At 54.9% G+C, this 20752-nt stretch overlaps 1 protein-coding gene across 10 annotated transcripts in view; it reads right to left on the bottom strand.

Annotated features, from left to right (window-relative positions):
• Positions 1–20752, bottom strand: part of BCOR (BCL6 corepressor) — a 115468-nt gene that overhangs the window by 2903 nt on the left and 91813 nt on the right. For 5 of the 10 annotated variants that reach the window (XM_044235892.1, XM_044235890.1, XM_044235893.1 and 2 more), the window contains exons 3-12: positions 20194–20272; positions 16363–19203; positions 15628–15681; positions 14956–15142; positions 8652–8912; positions 7926–8270; positions 6993–7318; positions 6455–6709; positions 1711–1877; positions 394–539 (exon numbers count right to left, since the gene is read on the bottom strand). In XM_044235892.1, coding sequence (XP_044091827.1) covers positions 394–539; positions 1711–1877; positions 6455–6709; positions 6993–7318; positions 7926–8270; positions 8652–8912; positions 14956–15142; positions 15628–15681; positions 16363–19203; positions 20194–20272 — 4661 coding nt within the window. The remainder of the gene's footprint in view (positions 1–393; positions 540–1710; positions 1878–6454; positions 6710–6992; positions 7319–7925; positions 8271–8651; positions 8913–14955; positions 15143–15627; positions 15682–16362; positions 19204–20193; positions 20273–20752) is intronic. The other 5 variants (XM_044235896.1, XM_044235895.1, XM_044235898.1 and 2 more) reach the window with 3 other exon arrangements.

Below are 20752 nucleotides of genomic sequence, written 5' to 3'. Positions count from 1 at the left end.
TCCCTGTGAGAGCTGGCACGGCGCTTCCTGTCTACCCCACAGTGCTCCCTCTTGGGCAACGCTTCCAAATCCCTGTTCTCAGCTACGTGTGCCCAGACCTACGTACCCGTCCACCTGCTTTCCAGACAGACGGACCACCCTCCCTGCCCCTGGCCCACCAAAAAGGCTAGATGGGTAAGTGAAGAATTTTCTCAGCCTTCGTAGGCAAAGACTGTACGTATCTGTCCTCTGAATTACGTATCCGTTCTCGGACAGACTAACTTTCCCCAGCAAGTGTCCCTTGAAGTGAAGGAGAGTGGGCCCAGTGAGGAAGGGGCAGTCCCCAGAGAAGTGTGTGAAGAAACTGTAGAAAACAGCTGGACTACTAAGACCACCTCCTGAACTTTGTCGTACCTGTTAAAAACTTTTCCATAAGTTCGCTGTGGGTCATTTTCATGATGGTTCTACCTGAGTACGTAGCCAAAGTGGGGTCAGCACCATAGGAGAGGAGCAAACGGACAATTTCCAAGTGATCGTTCTCAACGGCATCATGGAGTGGTCTAGGAGAGACGCATAGTAGGATTAAATCTGTGTTCGCCACGGGACATGTGTGCGTCAAGCCTCCCAGGCACCCTCTTCACCAAGGAGCTGTACCGCTGCCACTCAGGACAGGGAAATGGAGGCTCTGGGAGTGGCCCAAGGTCAAGCAAGGACTTACTCTGCTGTTTCTACACATAACCCTTTCCAGGCAGGTGAAAGGGCCAATTTCAAACCTAATTCCCAAATGCAAATCTATTTTAATCCAGGGCCCAAGGGGGAACTCAAGCTAAAATGAAACTATTTTCAATGAACTTGAAGTAGTGACACAGACTGGGAAAAAAGAATTTAGGGCGGGGGCGGGGTGGGGTGAGACCATCATGGAAGCCAAAAGCCAAGCAACTTTTCTACCATAATAGTAATAATAATAATAATAATAGAAGTAATAAAGGGTAAATCCTACTCCTTTTTAAAAAAACGAAAACTAGGTACAAAGTGGGGCCTCTCCAGAAAGCAGCGTGCCAGCAGCTCAGAGATGAATGAGCCCGCCTCTGGCCCAGAAGCAGAGTCCCATGCAGGGCAGGGGCAGTGAGATCTCAGAGTCTTCTGGCCCCTGTCCACTGGGGTCAGAACGCTGCCCGCAGTCCCATCTTGGGGGGAAATCCTGTTTGGAAACCACGAGATACCAAATACCTTGCAGTTTTGCTAATTTTACCCCTGTCAGGAAAGCCCTAGGCCCTGTCTCCCAGCTGCATCCCACATGCAACTGGGAAAGACGCTAGGGCTGACTTCAACCTGGGCCTCTGACCTGAGGTAAAGGACAGGGTAGGGGACAGGCATGGGGATGCCAGTGGACATAGCAGGTCCTACGGAGCCAGTGGCCGCTGGCCCTCCATCTGTATGTGTTCCTGAGACTACCTATTCACACGTATTTCATACACTGTGATTTCACAGATGCTGACAAAGGGGGCAGGGGTTAAAAAAGTGACACCCTCAGTTATCACAAAAGCTCTGACATCTTTAGGACTTTCAGTCCAGGGCAGCCCTTAGTAATTTTTAGAGTTCCATCTACGTTTGCCACAAAGGTCTGCTTGACTCCGTTCTGGAAGACTCCAACATTGATGTGCTTAGGTTATCGCTCTCCACCTTCCCTTCTGGAGTTTACCCCATGCCCCAAGAAGCAATGCCACTCACCTGGTTCCATCCTGGGCACTGCAGTTGACGTCCGCGCCGTATTCCAGAAGGTGTCGGACGATGTTGAGCCATCCCCGTGCACAAGCCTCGTGCAGGGCACAGTAGCCCGCGTTGTCTCGATGGTTCACATCACAGATCTTGTTCTCCAGGCAGTACAAGACCACCTCCTGTGGTGAGGGGGAGGGAGAGGAGGAGACGGGGACGCTATCAGACCTCTGTGCCTATAAGGGCGACCTCTCCAGAGCCTGGCAGTGCCCACTCTCAGAGATGCACGCGCGTGTCCCTGGGTCCCTGAGCCTAAGAGCAATTCGGGCCGGCGGGGGCCCTGCTGGTGAAGGTGGCAAGAACACATGTGACAGAGTCCGTGGGTACATTCAGTAGGTGGTAGTGGAGAGAAAAAGGTAAAAAATATGGATGACCGACGCACAGAGATTAAATTAGCCAGAGAGCATTCCTTCACACTGAGAAGGAGGGGTGGTGGGTTAGGTTAGCCAAGTCCTCCCGTGCTCCTGCTTGCGTGGTAAGCAGGGTCCAAGAGTGAGGCTCTCTCTGTACCGCCGCTGAACATCGAGAAAGGACAGGACACCACTTCAGATAACCCCAATCTCTCCTTCACCTTGCGCCGCCCCACTGGGAGCAGAATCGATATGGGATATTTGCATAGCTACTAAAGTTAATAAAGACAGCGATCCGAAAAGTCGCAGGATGCAACCTACTCGTCTTGAGAACTAAACAAAACAAGTCCACCCCTCCCCCCGCCGTCTCAGAAGGTATTCTGTGTCAACGGGTTGCGTTAGAATCACTGTTATTAATCTGACTTCTTTGGTGTGTTAAAATATTAATACGAACAGCTCCTGGTAAGCAGAGCAGTAATTTATTCCATGTTTTATTACCTTGATTAAGAAAGTTTTCAAACACACAGAACAGCGTCTGCCACCAGAAAACACACGGCCCTGCTCTCCTACAAGTCATGCCCAGCAGAGAGCTGTCAGGCTCCCAGAGCTGGGGCTGCGCGAGGCTGGCCTACACACAGTCTACTTGCCAAGGGGGAGCTGGATGGGGCCCGAGCAGGCCTCCCTGTGACAACTTTGAAGTAACTCCTCTGTTAAACCCCAAACAGGGGTCATTCCAGCCACCCGCAGATGTTAAGCTGGGATCTACAAACCTTTCGGGGTCTTTCCAGGCCCCATCCAAAGCGACCACTTACTTGGGAGCTAACTAGAATGTTCCACATGCTCACCCCGTGAACCTCATGTGGCATGCTGGCAGAGCTGGCCATCAGTGTCCTGTGGCTTCAGGTCACACCACAGCAGCTCCCCTCCGAAACAGGAGGCGGAAGAAAGAAGGCATGCCCACAGATGCGTTTCTCCGTTCGGGAGCCCAACCTGCCGGAAAGCCCACAATCCTCCGGGCTCCCAGGCCACCTGCCCCAAGCCCTCGTATCCAGGATACCGCATGAAGCTGCTGCTCTTTTACCAGGCCCTCACTAGCCAGACTCGAGTGGACGGCTGCAAGCTAATGAGTTGTGGTGCCCCAGCCAGGGAGAGGCCTCGTCACGTGGCTCCGGGATCAGGTCCGAGCGCCACTGACTGCTGTGCGCAGATCAATTTACCCGGGTCCCGGCAGCCTGCCGGGTGTCCTATCAACCGGGGTTTATTTGCTCTGACAATTATGGCCTTCACCTGGAAACCGCCCCCATCGCTACCAGGCTGATTTCGAGGGTACCTCGAAATCAAAGGATGGCCAACCTGATGGGTAGGTTAAGTTGACTCTCCTCTCCCGGAGGGCAGCAGGAGAGGCAGCAGGCACGGGACGGCCACAGGGCTTTGCCCTCACTGTGCCGTGCTATTTACAGCATTGTCAGTTTCCCCAAATGAGGATGTCACCTGTTACCCCACAGTAACCTCTGCAACAGCCGGAAGGGAAGGTGGCACTGTTCTCCTTCCACGCTTGGGGAAACTGAGGTCTGGAGAGATTAAGAGCCCCAAGTTCAATGAACATCACATGCTAGACTTACAGCTCAAGTCTTCTGGTACCTGGTCAGTGGGGAGATTCAGAAGGCCCAAGAGGGCCCCTTGAGAGAGGGACGCAATCCAGCTGCTATAAGCAGCCTGCAAGCCCCAGTCTAGTTAGGGGGTCAAGCGGCCTAAAGAACTAGGGCTTCCTCGCTGGGAGGGCAGCGGCCTATCGCCTGTCCACTGCTGTCATCCACAGAGAGGACAGGCAAGGCTGTCCACCCAACAGTTCCTGGCTTACGTTCTGTACTAGAAATGGGAGTGTTTGAAGGGCAGCCCACCCATTTCCAAACAAAATTAAACTGTTTTCGTTGGACAATTCTCTGTTAAGCGGCTATAAGCTGAATGCCATTAACCGCAAAATGTAACCATAAAGGCCATAAACCCGACATTGTTAATTAATTAAATGCCTCATTAACTTTTTTAAAAACATGATTTATTCAATTCATAGAAAATTTAACCATCACCACTAAACGCACAAGCATGTGGTTGCACACGGGCATTTTAGCCTAAGAAACAGAAGCCTTTCTATCGGGAGGGAAAAGCTTCCAGTGTCTCCAGCCATGCAAGTGCTCTTTTTAACGTAGAGGGTGTTTCTGAACCTCAAGGAGCAGAGAAGCCCAACACAAAGCTCAGACACCCTTTTCAGGACACGCAGCATCCCTAGCTAAGCAAAAACACATGGTGGTATAAACGAACTTCGGTAAGACTCTTCCAAGTCAGTGCTTTCATGACACATGCCTTTCCGGCGTTAAACAAACGGTCCTTCAACTTTCAAAGATTTAGACTGCCAAATCTAAATGGCCATCCCCACGCGTTTTAAATTCTCCCCAACGAAATCCCAGAAAGTTGGGAGTTAAAAGTCACTACATACATGCTCAACGTCAAAACTGGTAATCTATGCAACTTACATGCTGAACTTGAGGCATGAAGGGAACTCCCCACCCACAGCTGTCAGGACATAAACATTTCCAACGGTTCAGGTGCCATCAGAGGCCTAGTACGTAGCTTAAAAATGCATGGACTGAGTAAATGCTCCTTGGTCCAGGCCTCAGACCCACTGGTTCCACAAGAAAACCAAAACGGAAACTTCCTTAGAGAACCAACAAGGGTCTCCCCCTAGGTATCTGGGCCCAAATGAAGACTGCTGGAAATGCCAAGATCAGAAGTGAAGCAGGGAGCCTTACCCTCCTGCTCTCACTCCTCTCATCCAGTGTTTGCCGGGAACACAGACCCCTTTTCTCAACCACGACCAGTCATGACCCAATGAGCTAATAATGCCGAGCACACGGGGTCTAACTAGCTCAGCGTCGGGTAGAGTATCTTTCGGTCATCCTAGGTGCTGCAGCTCTCAGCTCACGGGAAGCCAACCAGCTGCCACAGGGACTTCACCACCCCTAAGTAAAAATCATTCCAGAAGAGTTCTCTCCAGGCAATCCAGAGATCTCCAGAAGAGGAATACCACCAGAAAAGGCATCAACAGGGGCGCCTGGGTGGCTCAGTGGGTTAAGCCGCTGCCTTCAACTCAGGTCATGATCCCAGGGTCCTGGGATCGAGTCCCGCATCGGGCTCTCTGCTCAGCAGGGAGCCTGCTTCCCTCTCTCTCTCTCTCTGCCTACCTCTCTACTTGTAATCTCTGTCTGTTAAATAAACAAATAAAATCTTAAAAAAAAAGAAAAGAAAAGGCATCAACAATAGCACCTTTAACGGTCCACCAAAACTACCCCTCAAGCTATGAAATCATGGGTGCTCTGGACTTCCTACCAAGTTGTGCCCTGGGAGGGAAATGGGGGTGTGTGTCTGGCTTGGGGGTCAAGGCGGTCACACCAGGAAGGGCTCCCCCACACAGCAGACGGAGCCACAGAGCTGGCCAAGGTATAGGGGCTGGGACTCCGGGCCCATCCCGAGCATCCTCATCTCGCGGGCCCTCATCGCAGCCCTGGGCCACACCTCCACACTCAGCCTGCTGAGCCCTCTTTTTTCCACCATTCAACTCCCAGAGGGCTGATGCCAGCATAAAAAATGCCTTTGCCCTGTGGGCTCTTACATCACAATTTCATCTGACAAGCGTGGTGGGGGAGCAGCGCGGGGCAGAGGGGGTAATATATCTCTCAGAGGGCAAGTCCAGCAGCGTGAGGCGGTCTGGGAGAGGAGCAGGCTGGGGGAGGGGGCAGTGAGTCTTAGGCATTGACCGAGTCCCCCCCCATCCTCCCCCGCATGCCCTCTTGGAAAAAAAAAAGACTTCAGGTTGTCCTCCAACCCCAAGCCCTACCCAGACATCTCCTGCCCCCTCCCGACAGGGGCATCGCTTTGCCCGGAACAGCACAGGCAACCCAAAATAGAGCTAATAACTTCTCTCCCCCTTGCTAATCAGAATCTAAAAAGGGCTCATTAAAATTCCCCCAGTCGCCAAGCCCTGGGTTATGTCAGATTTTGTATCAGAGATAAGTGAGCGAGACTAGAGGGTGCCGAAGCAGCCTACCTGCCTGAACACGACGTGAACATCAGAGAGGCCTTTCTCTTCACGTGGCGACTGAACAAGCCGGCAAAGCGGCAGGAGCCGGGAGCGCGAGCGGGGAGAACGCAAGCACCCCGCTGGAATACCGGCCCAGTCCCGGGTGAGGAGGGGGCTGTGTCCAGACCCCGCCACTGCCCGCCCCCGGCCCCAGCCTCGAGGAGCCATGGCCAGGGCTCCTGGGATCCAGGCAACCCCCAACAAGGCCCCTCACCTCGTAGCCGAGCCTGGCGGCCCGCTGCAAGAGAGTCTCGCCCGCGTTCTTATTGACGATGAGTCTCCGAGCTTCTGGAGGCATCGGGCGCGACTGGGTGGTCTCTGGAGGGGAGCTGGAGCGCGGCAGCTGCGTGGACTGGGAAGCTGGCAGTAACTGTTGCAAACGGTCGAAGGGCTTCTGGTCCTGCTTGGCTGGTGACAGATCGTAGTCGGAACTGGGCTCAGGCCGCTTCCGGAACCTCCGGACGGTCACCTGTCACAAAACCGGGTGTGCACACAGTTAAGCCAGGCTTCACTGACCCGCCTTCCCAAGAGACAGACCCCAACGAGGGAGGAACTTGCCCCCTTGCTTTTGTTTTGGGAAGAAAAGAGGGTTGCACAGAGGAGCCCTGGGGGGTGGGGTGTGATATTTGGGGGAATATGGGGAACGTGGGGAAAGAGAACCTCTGTCCCCAGAAGCAGAGAGGCGGCAAGCAGGTGGGGTGTGCTGTCCCGGGCCCAAAGGGGAGTGGGGGTAGGGGGTAGGCAAGAGGTACCTTGCCGTCCGTGTTCTCCACATAGTAGTCTCCCGCTAGGGATAAGCCCTGCCTGGGCTCCTGCGGGATCAGATGCTTGGTTTTGCACAGTCTCTTCCCGGATGGTTTCTCGCTGTTGTCGGTGAATTTCTGCAGCAGGGAGGCAGCCTGGCAATCCTCTTCTTCGTCTGTGCACAGCACATCTGTCTTCTGGCTTTCTTTAATTTTCTGCTGTTTGGCAGGCGGCCTCGAGGCTGGCGTGCAGCTTGGCTGAGTCTGCTTTTTGCCGCTCGCATTGGTGGATGAAAGGCTCTTCATGGGCGGAGAGCCGGAGAACACAGGCAAGCCTAAATCCGGAGGGGGTGGCGGCGGGAAGGAGGGAGGGGGAGAAGAAGCGGGCGTTACACAGTTGTAGCCGGTGCGGAAAGAAAAGCCCATTGTTAGCACTGATCACTGGAGCGGCTTCAGTTTTTAAAGATATACCAATTATGTTCCCAAAGCATTAATATTTTAATTATCCCACATTCAAACAGCAAGTAGGTTAACCCACAAAACGCCAAGTGGCCCCAAGTTTCCTCAAAGGACCTGGACAGGAGGAGGGCAGGAGCCAGCTCTTCCAGATCTCCCACCCCCCAACCCACGGGGCCGGGGTGGGGGTGCGGTGGGGGGAGCTGGGTGCCCAGGACCTAAATAAGCAGACAGAGGCTGAGGCTGGACCGAGGGCACCGGCCAGCCCCCTGGGGTTGCCCAGACGATGAGCTCCCTCCTGAGCTCCCCTCACTATACACTCCCTCCCCAGGGCAGGACGGGAGGTTGGAAGGATCTGAAAGGAAAGCACTCCCTGCCCGCCACGACCTGGTCTGTCCATTTCTCTGGCACTCGGCTCCTCCTGGGGCCCTTGCCCACGGGAAGGCCGGTGACCCACCCTGCAGGAACGGGGCGGCCTCTGCGTACCTTGTTCATTGTCACTGGATTTGAGGGACTCCTCCGACCAGCTTCTGTTGCCTTTGGCCTCAGCCCTTTTCCTGCCGGGTTTCTCTTCGGGGCTGTTATTGCCCTGGACGGTGACCTCAGGCTGAACCGCCTGGGTCACTTCCTTCCTGCCCTGGCGGCCAGGTTTGCTCTCTGCTGCCGACACCTGCTGCTCCCAGCGCTCTCTAAGGTGCAGCAAGTGGCGTTGCTTTTTAGGATGGAGCCCTGTTAATTCAATGCACACCTTCAGGTTGGTCAGCTCACTATAATGTGGGTCTTCTAAGTGGTTAGAGGAACTGTTTGTCATTTCCCTCTCAGGCCAGTCATCTAATGGAGAAATAACTACAAATTAATCAAAAAGCCCCCTGGGGGGGGGAACAAATTGTCTTACGCATCGCTAATAGGGGTGGGGGTGGGAAGGGGAGTGAGCCGTCCCTGCCTCTGCCGGAGCCGGTCACCAAGTCTCTCGGAAGGGGACTTATTCGGTATCTTTGGCCATCTTTGGGCTCAAGCTCCTGCATCTGGCTTTGGGCACAGGGGAGGCATGAGTGGCTTCCCCAGGGCTCCAGGGCGGGAATGGGGGACCGCCACTGCTCCGCACGAGGGACTCCCCCTGGGCGCCCCGTGGCGAGGGCAGGCAGCACAGTTTGGGTCTGGCCGCCCCCCCACCCCCCGCATGCGCAGGCAGCTGAAGCCAACTAAGCTCACCTTTGGAGACCCGTCTCCGCTTGGCTTTTAGCAGAGGGTCCTCGGGCACCTCTTCCACAGCCGTCTCGGTGAGGCTGCTATCACCTGATACTTTGCGCTTTCTGTCTAGCCGGAGGGTGGGGCTGTGTGGCATGTCCACAGCCGCCTGGTCAGTGGGGGACTCGCTCACAGGCTGCCTGTCCACGAAATATTTCTCCACAGGAAGATCTTTGTCCTCTGGAGCTTCAAAGGGATCATGTTTGTTGCCAGCACTGTATTCGCCTGGGGAGGGGGGACAACGGTAGGACAAGGAATGAAGGCCCAAAGGTCACCGTGAGAACACATGACCTCCGTGCCCATCCATGGTAATCTGCCACACACAGACCCTTCTTCAGAACACCGGGGCCCTCACACGTTGGAAGCACAAAGGCCACCAAAACAGAAGGTCCCAGGGCTAGGACAGCTAAGCAGAAAGCGACTACGACGCTCAACTTTCTCCTTGCACCTTTTTTAAACTGGGGCACGAGGAGAATCGGAAGATGAGGCATCACAACTTCATGACGCTTAGGTCCCTTCCGGGTCCCTTCCTGCAGGCAGGCAGGTGACCCTGCAGCAAGAGCCAACCAAGCCAGGGCTGACCAAAGAAATCTCTCGGGCAACATTTGCTGAGGGCATTATTTTGAAATAAAAGGAAGGCTGTGTAATAAAGAGAACAAATAGCTCCTACATGTCATCTGCAGAAGGGACCGCATCTGTGTCCCCTTGGGTCAACTGGGAGATAGTGAAGGAGGGGGGCTGGGGCAGGGAGTGTTGGCAGGCAGAGAAGCTGGGGGACCAAGGGAGATGGGAAGAGGAGCCTGGGGAAGCCAAAGGAGAGGCTTCTTGGTGTGCACACGAGGGTCAAGGGCAATTTCGAAGAACTCAACCTTATCGCTACTCGTTCCCCGTCTTTCTCACATGGGAGGAAGGGAAAAAGTGGAAAGAGTGTATATTAGCCCCCCCCACACACACACACCTCAGTGACACCATGCACACCCATGGGACGTCAGTTACCCCACCTGGCACTCCCTTCATGCCTTCCTTCACACGCAAGCACCTGAGGACATTCCAAACACCAGGCTCCGCCCCCTTGGCCGACAGGTGTGTCTCCTGGCATTGCTCCCTCCAGCGCTCCCTGAGCCACGCGGGTGGGCTCCTCACCTCGGGACCTTTCCTTAAATCACCTCAGCTCAACATCACGCGCTGCTGTTTCTCTAGCCTAAGAAATGGCTCACCAACGGTTTGGGTCACCTTTCTTCTAATACACACTTAATTCCCTAAGCATCGCTGGGATTTTTTTTTTTTTTTTAAAGATTTTATTTATTTATTTGACAGAGAGAGATCACAAGTAGGCAGAGAGGCAGGCAGAGAGAGAGGGAAGAGGAAGCAGGCTCCCTGCTGAGCAGAGAGCCTGATGCGGGGCTCGATCCCAGGACCCTGAGATCATGACCTGAGCCGAAGGCAGCGGCTTAACCCACTGAGCCACCCAGGCGCCCCGCATCGCTGGGATGTTAAGGAGCGGGAGCTCGGTATTCTGCTAACACTGAGCAGAACTGTGCGAGTCCATCTCTCGATGAAGTCAGAAACACACTCTTCATATGCCAACCCCATTCCTCTTCCATTCCCCACCCCCACCCCCGGGGGCCACTTCAAATATCCCTCCCTGCTCCTGACCAGCCCACGTGGTTCCCCAATCGGCTTTTTCCTGGGGACATCACCACCATTTAGTGGTGGTTAGTTGCGTGTGTGTGTTGGGGGGTGGGATCGATCCCTGGCCCCGGCTAGGCTGTGCTCTCAATGGTGGAAGGACCCAACATGTGGGTCTGCTGTCATGGCTGCGGGAGGACACAAGGCTCAGTGGCAGCCGGGACGCGCGGCGGCCCACGGTGGGCCCGGGGGAAGCAGAGGGGTGGGCTGTGAGTGTCACACGCCCGCTGCTCTGTGACCCTCCTAACTGCTCTAGCAGTAACAGCTCTACTCTACAACTCAGCCCCCTTCACTTGTAAAGTGCGACTATTACCGCCAGCTGCCTCCCGGACTGGGCTTCATAAACACAGGCCAAGACCAGTGGGGAGAGAGGCTGGGGAAATCAGTGGAACGAACGGACGGGACGCCAAGACTGTCAGACAAGCTTTTATGTTAGCCCCACTGCATAAAATCTGGAGCCGTGAGCCCTCCCAGTTGACACCATTTGGCGTCTCTGGTCAGCCTTCACAGAGAGCCCCGTGGGAAGCGCTGGGGATCAGTGCACCAATATAGGAACCAGCTTATGCCATTTTAAAGTTAATTCAGTGTACGCGTCGTCCCCCGCCCCGAGGTAGGAAGGATGGATCAAAGCAGGTGATCTGAAAGCAGGGGTGACTGGGAGGTGATGGGACACCTTCTAGGGTCACAGTCAGGCAGCAGCTTAGCTGGTGTGGGGCCCTGGCCACCTTGGCACCCACACCTGAGACGCGCCCTGATCCGTTTACGCCTCTCTCCCTCCCAAGATGCCACTTCTGGATTTTACACTCTAACTGCAGGTGTCATAATCACCTGTACCTGTAACAGCCCCAAGTCCCCTAATGAGGCGCGCCTTGCTCCGGGAGAAGGCTTTCCATGCATCTTCACCTCAGCTGCAAACTTGCAAACCGCGCAGTTCACGTCCGACCTAGCCTGCCCAGCCATTCGCCGTGGTCAGCAAGCAGCCACCGACTGGACACCTCCGCTCCCTGTTGCTCACTGCACCACAGTGTCCCCTACAAGCAGACAAGAGCCCTTCCCCAGGTCTCCTCCAGGCTTCCCACCGAGAAGCTGCCGCCTGAGGGCAGAGGGCACCCCGTTACCCATGAGGAGAGGGAACAAAGTCGCACCCGTGCCCCCCCAGGAACCTTCCTGCCGCTATAGTCACAGGTTGACGAAATCACCTATTCACACTACATCACTGAGCTGCTATCTCCCCTGTTCCGCTAGAGGCTCTTTCCCCAGACTAGGGTCCCCCATCTTTTCCACAGCTCCCGAGCCTCTCGGGCCAAGATCCTAATTGGACTGAGCCAAGACCTGCCTCAGTAAGAACTCTGAAGAGCAGCCACCATGAGTAACCAGGAGACACACCGCCACCAGCTAAGGTTGGGGAGGGGGGAGACTCCACATCACAAACCCGACCCAGAGCTCGGAGATGAACCGTTCTGGCCAGAGCTCATGGGGTTACCCTTGAGAGTGAAGGAGACAGAAAGCTGGATACAGGGGACCTAACCACTGGGTCGGCCACCACCACTACTCTAAGCCCTTCTACAGGCGGGACGGCACGCGCTCTTGGTCACCTGATCGACGCAGACGTGAATGTGGCTGTGTGGTTCGTGGCTTAACACCTGCTCCCTGTGGCGCCAGTCCCGTGACTCAAGGGCCTCCCACAGTTTGTCCTGATTGTGTCATAGTGCCACCTCACAGAAAGCTCGCCATGGCAACATTTATGCCTCACTGGGGGGCAGCAAAGCACCCACCCCCGCTGTCAGGGGCCAGTCCCCCACCCCCCTCCCAGTGAGCCCTCAACAAGGCAGGAGGGTTCCCCATGATGGGAACTCCCTCCTCTGCATGTGACTGTAGCACCCCCGGTAAAGGCTAACCTTGTGGGGACTCAAGGCCTCTACAAAAGGGATACAGGGGGAACCTCTGATCCCAAACCCAATGTAGTTCACCAACACGCGGGTGCAAGGCCTGAGAAAAGCTTCGTGAAGTCCTCTGACCGAGGCTTCCTCCAGGTACTGCCCAGGCACCCAGACAGGGCAGATCCCGGGTCTGCTCCAGCCAAGTGGCTGCCGAGGGAGACCATCGCTCCTGGTTCATGGCGGAAGGGACTGTCCCTGTCCCTCCCCACCTTCAGAATGCCACTGATGTTTCCTCTACTGATAAACTTCCAAAGCAGCAAAGCCTCCTAAAGGCATCAGCTGGACTTTTAAAATAAAAACTGGCTCTGACCACGAAAAAAAGACATGAAAATCCCGACCATGGGGTTTCTGACTACATTCGCTCCTATCAGGCCAGCCCCTCCCAGAAGCACCCACCATCTTACAATCAGAAGCTCCTGGGGTCTGCGGGAGGGAAGGGAAGCCTGGGGAGAAGGAAGTCATCTGGAAGGCATCCCGTAACTTCCTCAGAGCTCCTGCCCACCCCCACCCCCACCCCAGCTCCCACGTGCTCACAGCTTGGCTCTCAGCCACATGGACCCCTGTGAGGAGAGAACCAACGTGGGGCAGGGCCTGAGCCCACGTGGGCTCAAGACACGAGGGCCAAAAGGACAAGACAACCCGTTAACTTGAAGCCAAATGGATCCAGCACCTACCATTCCCTAGTTGAGGAGGTGACAGCAAGGACAACGGTTCCTCTAGGTCACTCCTCCACAAACTGCCAAGTCCCCAGAAGACTGGGGATGGTGACCTACCCCCTTCTTTGCCCCCATCCTTGAAAGTGAGCCCCCACTCCCGCCTTCCCCAATCCTTCTCCGGCCCCTGGTGATGACCCAAGCCTTGCTGCGTGTCCTGGGTGCTCCAGGAAAAGAACCCAACGGACTGAGCCTGCAGGGACTCCGGGGAGGGGAGGAGGGAGGCCTTTCTGAGTTATCTGGGCTCTCCTTCTCCACTGACCAGACCGAGTACTCGACTCTAGGATCAGCAGGAAAGATGTGGAGGACACAAACTTCCCTGGGAAGGCAGCCAGGGTGAGTGAGATGGGAAGAACGGCAGCCATCCCGGGTCTGGCCAAGTTACTCGAAACCCAGACAAAGGGCAAGAAGACTCAAGGCTGCCTAACTTCCTGCTCCCTTCCTCCAGCCTACCTCACCCACTCCCTCTCCCCTCAGAGAGGCACCTACCTGTTAACTCAGCTTTGCTCACGTCTATCAGGTCTCCCTGAGAGGCTTCCCCAAGAGCTGGCATTATGGGCAAATCAGAAACAAAGGCTGTTCTCGTTTCTGCTTTACTGAACAGCAGCTCAGACCCTCCAAGCCTCCCTATCAATCCCCCTGAGGTGGAAGAGTAAAGAAATCTTTACTCCAGGCACATCAGAGTCCCCGCCACTGACTAGCAACAAAAACTCCCTTCTTCTGTGACTGAAGGAGAACAAATGGTCCTGGCGTGGCCTACCCAGAAACCTGGCCACAGGCCTTTGTCTGACCCCAAGGCTGACTGTGGGGGGCGGGGGTGGTCTGTGCCCACAGCAGTAAGCAGCACCCTCTCCGGGGCCACAAAGTATCCAAACTCCATCCAGAACCACAAATTCTCCCCCAAACACCATCAGGCACCAATGAACGCCAAACCCACGACGCCCAACAGCACGGAACCTGCACAAATGCATCTCCCATCCCTGCCTGCCCCGTGTCAGGAGGATTCTGCACCCCCTGTCACCCTGACACTCAGACAGACGCCCAAATTTACCCTCACCAGTGAGGCTTCCAAGGTCTGGAGCGCCCTTTGGGCCCCCACGCATGCACATTTAAGAGAGACGGAGAAAGACCTTCTCCACTTGCCACCCACACACCGTGGTGGCCAGGGACATCTCGTGAGCAATTCCCACGGCCCCAGAACACAGCGGGGAAACCACTGCTGGGCCCGAAGAGCGATTTGAGAAAAGCCCTCGTTTCCTCTCCGTTTTGGCCAACCCACCAGAATACCACCTCTGTCTGGTGGGAAGACCCCCACTTTATATTGGTTTATTCCACACCCCTGGATCATGCTGCCAACATCTAACCGTGGCCAACAAACATGCCACCGAAAACAATGATCTCCTCTCTCTGGTGCCCTCAGTAGACCCCGTCCCATTTTAACAAAGCCTTGATCTCTGGAGGGAGAACCCTCCGTTCGTTCCCTGGGAGGCTGTCGCTGTGGTGGGTGGGGAGGCACCTTTGGCTGGAAGTATCAGCCCACTGGTACCAAAAAGAAGGGCAGGGCAGCTTATCTGCACCCACTACAAAACAGGACACAACACACATGGCCACGCTTATGTCTCCCGTGGTGATTCTCCTGCTGGTATCATATCAGAACGTCACTAACTACAGGACCGGTATTTCCCTAGAAAAGGAGAAGCGTCCCAGGAAGTCGTCTTCCACGGGTGCCTCCGTCCCTGGACGCCACCTCGTTCAAACAGACGATCGGTCCTTCCCTCCTGGGCTGGTGACAGCGGCCTAGTTCTCTGAGCAGCCCATCAGCCACAGGGCCGCAGCAATGAACCACTTCCCCATCGCCTCCCTGAGCTCTGGGAGCAGTGCCCCCCACCCCACGCACCACGGGTAAGCTGTTGGGGGTTTACTTACATCTCTCATTGTCATTCTGGTCGGCAATGGCCTCTTCCAGGGCGACCGACTTTGGCTTTTTGTCCTGATTTCCTTTCAACCTGTCCCAGTCGGCAGGGCTGAATTTGCACACCTCAGAGTCTTTGGCTGTCGGGTGGCCACCTTCTCTCTCTTTCATCTCCAGCTCTGAGAAGCGCATCATTGCACGCTAGAAAGAGAACGGAGACGGGGAAGAAAAAAAAAAAAACACGACACCTTACCATAAAAGCTATTTCATTTGCCTTACCTTAAAGGAAAGTAGTTTCAAAGAAAAGTTTGCCCAAAACCAACCACAATTTATGATACAACTGAGATATTTTAAAACGTAATAGATAAAAACGTAAGAGTAGCTATACGTAAGCAATCACACAGTCTGTACTCGTGAAGCCATATGTAGAGAGAGAGAGAAACGCGCTGTGTATGTGTAGCCACGCATACACCATAGCACAGAGACATTCTCGTTTGGAGGTAAATAAAAACAAAACAGAAACACAACGCAAAGGAAAACAAAACAAAAACAACAGAAAAGAAAACAAAATGCACAATGAATAAAAGACGACCATGGCCCACAAACTTCCCTTTGTATATTTGGAAATGAAATTTAACTCAAAAGGTTTATGTAAGATTCTAGTAATAAAAATTTGAAGAACTGACCTCACAGTAAGCAGCGGGTAGACATAAAATACTGTCCTCTTGTAATCCTTCCATCTATGTAATTAAAATGGGCACTCAATGGATCATTTAGATAACTTCATCCATTTTTATAAGCATAAACCAATTTTTTTCTTCACATTGCAACACAATTTGGCTTTATTTATCTTTTAATTAAAAGTAAAATATCTTAAGGAAATTCCTATACAACATCTATCATTCACTAGCAAGTTAAACACATAACTCTATCCATTTAAGCGAGGGTTTTTTTTTGGGGGGGGTGGGAAAAAAAAATTGCCCAAATCCCACAGACACGCGGCTGCCACACATCTCCACCAAGTATCACGTAAGACATTTCTAAGCAGTATTGCTAGGCATTATTCGTTAACATACAGTAATGGCAGAGAAGTCAAAGCAACTGATCGGGGACGTCATGCAGTCTTTAGCTAACCTTCGCAATCATTAATACTTCTGTTAGCAGCGTCTGCGTGGAGCTCTCTTAGCATCTACAGGATAACGGCAAGTGTCTGGACACGTGAACCTCGTTAAGTGCTACCACTCACGTCCCCTTACTGGACACGTGTCATACATATATTTACGTGACCATAAGCTTTCATTAACCAAAATCTGCCCGGCGCCCTGCCCTACCATACTCCCCCAATCCTCTTTCCACATTAACAAAAACAGAACTGACAACTGGTAAAGTCACTGAAATTTGGGGGTGGGGGGACGGCTCACCTGCAAGGCGCGCTGCTCCCGGCTGAGCTGGCTGGAATCTGCATACAGTTCGGTAGTGACACACTTGAATCGGTCACCCACGTAACCAGCGGAATTTGCGATCCTCTTTGCCAGCTTCGATGGCTTGGGTTTGAGAACTTTGCCATCGGTGGATTCGGCATCGTCGGCTCCGTCTTTGGTATAGGTAGGGGTGACGTCCACACTCGGGGGGGCGCTGCCCACGCAAAACGGTTTGGGATCCTCTGGGGTTTTCCCAAAAGTCACGGGTGGGCCATCGTTCGCCAGAGTCGGCTCCAGGAAGGGAGTGGAGACGGGCAGCCCCAGGTTCTCCTTGGTGGTTCCTGCTGGAATGCTCTCCTTGCTTAAGCTGAAGACTGACTGGCCAGGGGCCTGCTTGAAAGCGTAAGCTTCGTGAAAATCACTGATGCGCCCCAACTCCTCCCTCAGGGCGACGAAATCGCGGTGTGGCTGCAGGGCCGGCTCGGCCGGGGGCTTACTGGGCTCGGTGCTCTGGCCCACGCTCTCGGCTGCAAAGCCCGGCTTGGCCGTGTTCACCTCTGTTTTAGCGTCCGCCTCCTCCCGGAGGAGGTCTACATAGACAAGTTTGTCGCTCTTGACTACTGTTTTCCCTTGGTTCCAGCTGGGGCTGGGCTTCAGGTTCTTGTCGGAAGGGACTTCTGGCTGGAGCTTGGTGCTGCTCGCCTCCAGCATCTCAGAAAACCGGCTCCGGAGGGCTGGGTCCTCGTAGCGCCTCTCGTGGGAGCGGGACCTCCTCTCTGGTTTCTCCTCCTTAGTGATCTCGATGGGCGTGTGAGGTATCAACATGGGGTGCACCATGCCCAACCCCAGTGCGTCCTGGTAGGTCACAAACTCCGGTCGGCCTGTGGGCAGCCCATAGGGAAGTCCGGGCTTCGGGGCAAGGTGTCCAGGGAATAGACTGCCGTTGGGCAGCAAGACTGGGTGAGGGTAGACAGGTCCCTTGCCGTGTAAGGAGAGGGGGCTTATAGCGATGCCCTCCGGCGCCGGGTAAGGGAGGTAACTCCTGGGGTAGGGAATCGGTGGGGACCTAAACGCCTCGTTTGGCGACAGAAAGATCGAGCTTGGCGGGAGGCCATTCTCGTTTGCTTTGAAGCTCGGCTCCGGGTTGCTGGCTTTGGCGCCCTTGCTGCTGGTGCTGCTGCTGTGCTTGGCAGGTGTGGTCGGGGGCTGGCCCACGTGCTGAATGACGGACGGCGTGGTATCCACGGAGCTCCTGCTGGTCTTGCAGCCATCTGCATTGGCATTGGGGGCCGGCGACGCAGAGGCTGGGCGGCCGGCACTCGAGACCGAGCCCGAGACATTGGTGACCACAGCGTCCGTGCCGCCCATGCGGGGACACGATGAGCTCCGCTGCTGTGGGATCGCCCAGTCCAAAGCCTTGTTTTTCAGCGGCAGGCCTTTGCCGTTGTTCTCTTCATTAGGGCTCGGCCCGGGCACCACCCAGGACGAGGGAGCCGTGCTGATGATTTCAGATCTATAGATAGCACAGCCGTTTCCGGGAGGAGATAGGGTTTCTTTCGGAATCTCACTGCCGGACAGCACTAAGCCGCTTCCAGCTCGGCTGTGCACAAGGACCGTGGGGGCCATCTTCTTCATGTGGTCGGCTTTGGAAGCATCCACGTCCACCACCTTTGAGGACAAGTCCAGTGGCTTATCGGTGACATCTTTGGTAACTGTCTGCTTCTCCAACAGAGGAGGGGAGCCACCATCTTTTCTGTCCTGGCCCGCTGCTTTCCGGGTGTGCCCGGGAACCGACTGGGCCCCTTCGACCCCTTCTGGGCCCTTCGGATACTTGCCGTTGGAGAGCCTGGCCGAGGGGAACTCGCTGCTGACTGTCATGTATGGCTTCGACAGGGTGACAGACGGCGAGGTGGAGATCCTGGCGTAGTGCTTATGAAATTCAGAGTAGGTGTCTGCAGTGGGTTGGGAGGGAAGGTGGACCCGGGGCGAAGGTCGAGGCGAAGGGGGCAGCAGGAGCGCTGTGTCCCCGGGCAGACCGCTGGTGACCCCCTTGGTGGAGGGCACCCTCGGCTGCTTACTGTTCTGGATGTGGGGATAGGCATGGGACTCGACGGGGTTCCCAGGACTGACGCCCATCTTCCAGGGCAGGCTTTTGTCTGCGCAGTGGACCAAAGGTGGGATGGCCGGGGAGGCAGAAGGCGTCGAGAGCCTCATGGGCGAAGCCAGGGACGACGGGATGTGGGGACTGACGTAGTGAGGCGGCGGCAGGTAGAGAAAGCGCTCCCCGTTGGTGCAGACCGGCGAATACAGCGGCTGGGCCAAGCTGTAGGACTGCTGAGGTAGCAAGGCCTTGTACATGTTCAGGGAATACTTATTTGGCGAGTCGAGGAAAGGGTAGATGGCTGGCGTGGCCCCCTCCATGTAAGGGTTGACCCAGGGCAGCCGCAGGTAACTAGCACCATTGATGTTGAGAGGGCTCTGTTTGTCGCTGGCAGGCCTGTCCAAGCCCAGCGTTTCTGCTGTGGGCACAGCACTTTTTTGTATCCCAGGGGGTGTTTTGTAGATAGCACTGAAGCCATTGGGGGCCTTTCCGGAGACAGCGGAAGCCTCCACCGTCTCAGGGGTGTTCGGTTTGAACTGCATTTCCGGATTTCTCTCGGACGAGAACCCAAGACCACCCAGAGTGCTCGTGGCAGCCTCCCGACCTTTCTCTGAGCCCAGTCCGCACAAGCTAGAATAGACGATGTTGCCGGGGACACGCAGCCCTTCCCGGATCAGGCCGGTGCGGTCCATGCTGAGCGCGGCCAGGCCATCGATCCGATGGGCCGTAGTGGCCTCCACCTTAGTGGAAGAAGAACACAGGTGTTAACTCGTGACGCCCCCATCAAAGCTGCAGGGCCTGTCCCAAGGAGAAACCAACAGCTAGGCTCACAGGACATCAGCCTCCACATCTGAGCACAAAGGGTTAAAAAGAGAGGCTTCACGGGAGCCCACCATCCCTGGCCCACATATCCAAAAGCCTTTGATGCCTGCCTTCTCACCTTGGTTCAGCTAGTATCCTGAAAGCCTGTAAAAGGTTGATCCCTTTAGACTTGGGGTCTATACATTAAATTTAGTCATCTATTAACTCAGGAAAATTCACTTTCTCAGCAAAAATTCTCAGCTGCAACAGAGAGGACGCCAGCTCTGCTACTCTAGGCACCGCCCTCATAGGGTACGGACAGGGGGGTGGGTGGGTGGGGAGATGGGACCTGAACCTCCCAGGCCCTTATGCTGGGGGGCAGGGTGGTGCTCACTGGGGTCCCTCCCCACCCCCCCAGGTAGGGAAGCATGGTGATTATTTAACATAACATGCAAGAAACAATCTTTGGTGGGATGGCAGGGAAGGAGGACTTTAGCTGTCTCATTTCTAAATCAATAAAGAGGCCAGGGGTCAAACTGTGGTAGTGCCTTTTGACTTCCTCTCCTGCTGTCTGAAGACGGGTCTGTGTTTCGTATTTTACTGGAAAAGGAAACCCTAAGGGTCTACTTGGAGGCTGGAAATTTATCGAGCTTCAGAAAGCATAGAGGCAGCCCGTGGCTTAGCCAAGAAAAGGAGGCACATATGCCACCGGGTCACTATGGGACTGACTCGGACACTCCTGGGACAGGGCCAGCGTGTCACCGGGAATGCAAGAAGAGCTCCAGTGAGGGCCAGGTCCTGCAGAAGCAGCATTCTACTCAGACCCACCCGGCTCTGCCCCACCCCCAAAAGACCCCTTGGCAGCATGCAAATTAATGCACCAGGGATTACAGATCCATGGATATTCAGACTGAAGCCACGTCTCTTACCACGTTGTGGTTCAAGGGATTTTCTTCCCTCAGTTCCAGTCTGGCCTTTGAAGCGTCACCATCATTTACAGGAATTTTCCTACGTGAAAAGGACATACGAAACTTCATGAAAGCATTCCCCCACTTAATCCATCTTTCACAGATCGCCCCCGAACGGACCCGTTTCTAATAATTCCGTTCCTCAAACCGCCCTCACCGAACAATTCCTCCCCAGCGCCCCTATTGAAAGCTGGCCCCAAATGGTGCTTCAGCTGGGCGGGGAGAAAACAAAGGCAAGGCAGGGCACAACGGGGCCAGGGAATCCCAGACAGGGCCCCAGGCCGGCCGCCGAGGGAAACGAAGATTCTGTGCTGTTCTTTTCTCTAGAGAAGAGGCCACGGAGGCCAATACGTAGCTCCGCGGTCCTAGCAGGGACCTCTGAAGCTCTACCTGAGGTCAGACATCAGGGAGGACCAATGGCCAAAGGCCAAAGTGGAGACACAAGGCTGCAGTCACAGGACCTGCCACACCAGGCACTTCTGTGCTCCTCACCAGGGTGGGCTTTCTAAACTTTTCCCCA

This window comes from Neovison vison, chromosome X (assembly GCF_020171115.1).
Source record: "Neovison vison isolate M4711 chromosome X, ASM_NN_V1, whole genome shotgun sequence".
In the NCBI taxonomy this organism is placed as follows: Eukaryota; Metazoa; Chordata; class Mammalia; order Carnivora; family Mustelidae; genus Neogale; species Neogale vison.
This window is presented reverse-complemented; position numbering and strand designations above follow the sequence as displayed.